The following is a 6,404-nucleotide window of genomic DNA, read 5'->3' as shown; positions in this document are numbered from 1 at the left end:
TCTGTGTCACCTTCGGTTAAAAAAAATAATTTAAAAAAAAAAAAATAATGCTTCTCACTGTTCTCCTGGTCAGCGAACGACCGCAGCAATTGTTAAAAGAAAACAATAAAACGTGACAGCGCTCGACCTCGGACAATTTCCCGGTATTGACCCAGCACCCCAGGCACATCCACCGTCCTCCAGACCCGAGCCAGCCCCGCTCCGCTAACGAAGCGGCTTTTTTCCCCTTCCATCATGCAGGGGCTCCCCGGCAGCCGCGGGGCCAGCCCATCGCGCCAGCCTGCGGCTCAAAAACGTTTTTCTCAACCCAGCATCGCTTACCGGAGACGGCACCGCCCGGGGCTGGCTTGAGGCCCCGCGCCCAGTACACCCCATCGCCCGTCCAGGTCCCGCTCAGTCCCCGCGTCCCACGGGCACCCCGGCGCTGGGGCGATGGAAAGTCATTTCCCTGCGGCTCCCGCACAGCGAGTCGCAGGCTCCGGGCCCACGGTTGAGAACTCCCTGAGGTGCTGACTCATCTTCTTCCATGCCTCTACAGCACCATATTTCAGTGCTCCACGCCCACAGCGCACAAAACCGCCGTCGCGGTGGAGCTCCTCACGCCGCCTCGCACGCCCCGATGGCGTGGTCGGTACCGCAGCACGGTCGGTACCGCGGTGTGGTTGCTACCGCGGCGTGATCGGTACCACGGCACGGTCGGTACCGTGGGCACGTTTGGTACCACGGTATGTCCGGTACCGGGGTTCGGCAGCAGGGAGAGGATTTTGGGAGCCCGGTCATACCTGGCTGGGAGCCTGTGAGCCCTGATGGTTATTCACACAACCGCCCCCCTCCAAGGAAAAGGGCTTTATTCCATTATAACCAAATATTTCAGGACCAAAAACGTGCCGCCACCCCCACCCCGCCCCTGCTCCGGCCCGGGGGGGGGGGGGGGGGGGGGGGGGGGGGGGCGCTGTCCCCGGCCCCGCCGCTGCTTTGTCCCCGGGAGGGACCCGGGCTGTCCCAGCGGGGGACCGCGGAGCCGGGGTCCGTGCAGGCAGCGAGCCGGGCTGGGCTGGGGAGCGCCCCCCCCCCCCCCCCGCAGCCGAGCATCCCCCCCCCCAGCACTGCCGAGCCCCCCCCCGCAGCCGAGCATCCCCCACGCGCGCAACCGAACACCCCCCCCCCCCCGCTCTGCCGAGCCCCCCCGGGGAACAAAGCCCCGGGCCGGGCCGTCCCCATTGTCCCCGCTCCGGCCGGGCAGCGGCCACCCCCCCAGACCCCCCCCGGCGCGGGCAGGAAGGGGAGGGGTCGCGGGCAGACAATGCCTTCCCCCCCCGCAGCACACACCCCCCCCCCGCCGTCACGCCCCACCCTCCTCTCCCCATTGGCCAGCGGAGAATTTGGGGAGCACCCCCCCACCACACACACACCCCCCTCCTCCTCCTCCCTCCTCCTCCTCCTCCTCCCTCTCTCACCAGCCCACCCCCCCCCCCCGCATCCCCCATCCCCCCCCCTCACCGGGAGCGCGCGCGCCGCATTGTGCCGAGGGGGCGCGCGGGGATGGGGATGGGGGGGGAGGCGGGGGCGCGCGCGGCCGCCGTCGGGGGCGCGCCCGGGGGCTCCCCTTGTGTGTGCGTGTGCGTGTGCGCGGGGCCGGGGCCATGGAGGAGCTGAGCAGCGTGGGAGAGCAGGTCTTCGCCGCCGAGTGCATCCTCAGCAAAAGGCTCCGCAAGGTGGGACTCCGCCGCCACCCCACCCCCCCCCCGCCGTCACCAACCCCCCCCCACCCCCTTACCCCCCCCCCCCTTCCACTCCCCCCCCCCCCCCGCCGCCCCTAACGCGCCTCTCTCCCCGTCTATCTCCGCAGGGCAAGCTGGAGTACCTGGTCAAGTGGCGGGGCTGGTCCTCCAAGTGAGCGGGGCTGCGGGGCGGTGCGCGGTGCGGTGCGCGGTGCGGGGGTGCCGCCCGCCCGGCCGCTTTTGTTCGGGTCGCGCCGCTCCTTTTGTTTACAAATAAGCGCGGCCGCGGCCCTTCCCCGCCGCCGCGTGAGGCTCCGTTCTCCCCCCCCCCCCCCCTACACACACACACACACACACACACACACCCACCCTCCTCGCCCCCGGGCCGGCCGCCCCCGGAGCCCCCCGATCCCCCCCCACCCCGCCCCGGCGGGCAGGCACCGGCCCCGCGCCCCCCGCCCGGCCGCGGAAACCGGAGCTCCCCCGGGATGCGCGGGGCGAGGCGAGACCCGCGGCGGCGTGGCCGCCCCCTCCCCGATCCGCCTCCCCGGGCCCCTTCTCCCCTGCCCGCCCCGCGGGGACGGGGCTGTACCGGATCCCGGTGCGGGGATGCCCCCGTTCCCACCGGGCCCGGCGTCGGGTGCTCGGGGAGGGCGGCACGAAGGGCCCGTTTGTCCTCGGATGAACTCGCCGGTGCTGGGCCGGTAACGGGGGGTGGCGGGGAGCACTGGCCCCCCGCTCTCGCCCAGTCCCTGTCTTCTTTTGCAGGCACAACAGCTGGGAGCCCGAGGAGAACATCCTTGATCCAAGACTCCTCCTCGCTTTCCAAAAGAAGTGAGCAAACTATAAATATTTCTAAGCGAGCGATAAAGTCAATTAACTTCTAATTGGCTGCGCGTGCGGTGGAAGTTGTGGAAACAACAGACTGAAGCTCGCCCTGCCTTTTGTGGCACGGCCCTTTTGTTCATCTCCTGAAATTACAGTTCAGGTCCAGCTCGGACGTCTCTCCCGGGCTGGGTCAACACGGAGGATCCGTGGCCCGGTGCAGGGTCTGGGTTTGCGCTGGCCGTGCAATGGGACCCCAACAGAGATCTTTGGCTCCCCTTCCCCATCCTCACCATGCCTGGGGTGGGGGGGAGGGAGGGCAACTGCAAGCCCCGGGCGGGAGATGGCACCTGGGACGGCAGAAACGGTGGAAGGCACCAAAATGTACTTGAGGAGGGCATAGCTATGAGAGGGTGAGGAAGTCACGGGTGGGAGAAAATGGTGTCCTCTCTCAGGGCCGGGGCAACTGCCCCGAGCCGAACGGGGACCGGCGGTTGTTCTGCAGCTTTTATACAGCAGGAATCACACACGGAGGTGAAAACTAGCCAGCTGGCTACGGTAAGCACAGCGCTGCCAAATATTTTGGCTCCATATTAATAAAAATCATTAAAGTTTATGATAGGATTTAATTATAACTTGTTTCTGGATCCGTTTTTTTTCAAGAATGGAATCTGGTGGTTAGTGCAGGCAGCACGGTGTTTAATTAGCCGTAGGTATTGTAGCTTAACACAAGTCTTTTGTAAAACGGAGAACTGTGAAATAGTACGGTGCTGTGGAAACATTCCCCCCTGCCATCCCCTCGGGCTTTGCGTGGCTGCCAGCCTGGGCCACCACGTCCAGACCAGGAGGTGCAGGAGCGGTGAAAGGAGCCCAGCGAAGGAGAGGACCTGCAGAATTTCCAGGGAGCCCGTTCGCTTTGGCTCGGCGCAGAGGCCGTGCTGCTCCTGGCTGGGACCAGAGGGGAAGCTCGGCTCCCCGGGGTGTCTGAGTGAGGCAGAGACGGGGCAGATCTTCCCTTTGCCCCATCCCGTTGTACCAGGATGTTTCTGGTCCTGCCTGGCAGAGGGTTTGGGCTCTGTGGTTAGTTTGGCAAATACATCTCGGCCCCCCGTGCAGTTCAGTCCCATGCTGTACGCAGGAGAGGTTCTCTTCCCTTTCTTCTCCCTGTCACCTCCCCTCCAGCATCAGGGCTGCCGAGCCAGCTGGGTACCTCCACGGCCAGATAGCTGTCCTTGTTCTAAGGCCACCATTTTTATAACCTTTTCCTCACTTTGTAATTCTTTTTCTTGCATTACATCGCATTCGTGGCCCGGGTCTTCCAGTGACCTCTGCCAGTCCCACAGGGTAAATGGTCCAGGTGCCACATGGAGGAGGTTTAATTGCACAAGTCCCTGGGTCTCCGTACAGTTCTTGGGGCTCTCTGACTGCAGTTGAGTGTGGTGTGTCCCTAACAGCCTGGCTTCAAGGAAGTGGTGTGCCCGGAGCCTGTAAGATCGTCACACGTCGGTCGGGGTCAAGGACACCTCCCAACACTACTCTGGCACTGGAACGGGAGCTGAGCCTTCAGCATCCCAAGCAAGGGGACGGTGACGGAAGAAAGGGAGGAGCCAGGATGATCTGGGATGTTTTTTTTTCTTCCCCGCAAACATTGTCCTGAATCGTTGTTTTTTTCAGGGAACACGAAAAAGAGGTGCAGAATCGGAAGAGGGGCAAGCGGCCCAGGGGCAGGCCCAGGAAACACGTGGTGAGTCCTGGGGGTGGTGGGAATCCAGGGACGTGGTGGCGCTGGAGGGGCTCTGGCCTTGGAAGGCACCAGCGAGTGTCTGCCCCCAGCACAGGGTGCGGTGGATGCTTAGGCTCTGGAGGGCGGTGGGGACACAGTGATGCCTGCACCCCCCCGGGTGAGGGGCTTTGAAGGTTGCAGCAGTGGGTGGGGTCAAGGAGGAGGTCTCTTCATCGCCGCGATGGCGATGGTGTAGGAGAGAACAGAGTTCCCTGGCACCGGGGTGTTTAAAATTTAAGCCTGGTCGGGTTTGTACTGTGCGCTCCCGAACTCATTTTATGGCAGAGGTGGAGCAGATCCGCTCACGTGGAGAAGGAACCTGCCTGTGTCCGAGGCCCCTGGCCAGGCACCACGGAAGGGTTTGCGATGCCTGGGGCCACTCTTTGGTTGACTCTTTCCATGTCTCTCTCCATTGCTTCACAGGAACCAGAGATGCCTGCAAAAACTAAGTCGAGTAGCTCCTCTTCCTCCACATCCTCCTCTTCCTCCTCCTCTGATGAAGAGGATGAAAGCGACCTGGAAGCAAAGAGAGGTCCCCGCAGCAGAGAGACTCACCCAGTACCGCAGAAGAAAGCTCAGATCCTGGTGGCGAAGCCCGAGATGAAAGACACTTCCAGGAAGAAGCGTGGGCGGAAACCTCTTCCCCCGGAGCAGAAAGCGGCTCGAAGGACCGTGAACCTGACAAAGGTGCTGAAAACGTCCCGGAAGGAGGTGGGTGGCAGCGCCAAGCTGCTGGGGAAGCTGCAGCCCCAGCAGGGCTCAGGCATGGCCGTGCTGAAGGACACGCCGGGCGCCTTGGGCGGGCTCAGCCCGGGGGGGTCATCAGCAGAAAACCTGCCCAACGTGATGAAGTCCGGCTCCGCCAGCCCCAGCCGGGCCATCAGCTGGCAGAGCTCCATCGTGCACTACATGAACAGGATGTCCCAAAGCCAGAACTCGGCAGAGTCCTCCCCCCTGGGCAGGCTGGCGCTGAAGGCTCAGGCGGCCAGTAAGGGCGGCTTGGGGCTGGACTTAAAAATGAGGAACCAGAAAGGGTCCGGGGAGCTCGGGCTGAGCGTGCAGGGAGCCAAGCCTGCCAAGGCTCCCAACAGCGGTGCCGGAGGAGACCAGAAATCGGGATTTGCTGCGGGAAGCCAAATGCTACACAACGGCAGCAAGATGCCGGTGAGCTCATCCGGGGCCGGCAACCAGGCAGCCTCCAGCCAGGAGCTGAACCTCCAGGCTCTAAACCTGCAGAGCGTCAAAAACGGGCCGAGCGGGGCCAGCGGGAACAGCCTCCCTTGCCACCTCTGCGGCACCCTGGCCAAAGGCTCCGGCGGTGGCCCGGCGGCGAGCGTGGGTGCCAGCGGGGCGAAGGGCGGCACGGCAGGAGCCGGGTTGAATGCTGCCAGCGCCGGGGTGCTCTCAGGAGGGGATGGCAGCAAGAGCGAGAAGCAGGCGCACCGGGCAGGTGACAGGGACTTGGCCAAAAGCGGTCCAGCCGGCACGCAGGAAGGGCACGTGGCCACGGAGAGCCGTAAACCGGCCGCCCTTTCCGAAGTGAGCACAGGTGAAGAGACCAGCTCGGATTCAGATCGGGATTCGGCTTCCTTTCCCAGTGTGGGTCAGAACATGTCTGTCTCTATCCAGACCAGCCAGGACTGGAAACCCACCCGCAGCCTGATCGAGCACGTCTTTGTCACCGACGTCACCGCTAACCTGATCACAGTGACGGTCAAGGAGTCCCCCACCAGCGTCGGGTTTTTCAACCTACGGCAATACTGAGGAGGGAGAAGGTCCTTCAGCCTCTCCCTCAGTTTTGCCCAGCTCTTCCATCAGGTTTTTCTTTCTTCAAGTGAACGCGTGAGACCTGCTGGGACTCGTGTCCAGAGGGGCTTAAGAAAGACGCGGTGAAACCTGCTCAGAACTGCCAGCAGGTCCATGGATCCCTCCCGGCTTCTCTTCATCCCCTCCCGGGGCCCGTGCCCTGGCTGATGCCATTCTCTGGGCTCTGGTGGTGCCGGGGGTGATGGGCTGGCAAGTTTTGAGCCAGGCTTCACTGTGCGCGGGTTTCTTTGCTTTACAGCTGGGAACAG

General features: G+C 63.7%; 1 protein-coding gene across 1 annotated transcript; it reads left to right on the top strand.

Moving 5' to 3' along the window:
- Nucleotides 1–806: 806 nt before the first annotated feature.
- CBX2 (chromobox 2) lies at nt 807–6,093 on the top strand. Its single transcript, XM_074160311.1, is given in 9 exon segments — nt 807–1,043; nt 1,133–1,255; nt 1,257–1,420; nt 1,488–1,536; nt 1,539–1,715; nt 1,850–1,893; nt 2,490–2,555; nt 4,221–4,290; nt 4,753–6,093. Coding segments are annotated over 9 exon segments (2,271 nt in total).
- The last annotated feature ends 311 nt before the right edge of the window (nt 6,094–6,404 follow it).

The sequence above is a fragment of the Numenius arquata genome, chromosome 17 (assembly GCF_964106895.1).
Source record: "Numenius arquata chromosome 17, bNumArq3.hap1.1, whole genome shotgun sequence".
In the NCBI taxonomy this organism is placed as follows: Eukaryota; Metazoa; Chordata; class Aves; order Charadriiformes; family Scolopacidae; genus Numenius; species Numenius arquata.
The sequence above is the reverse complement of the archived record's forward strand: the minus strand, read 5'-3'. Positions and strand labels throughout refer to the sequence as shown.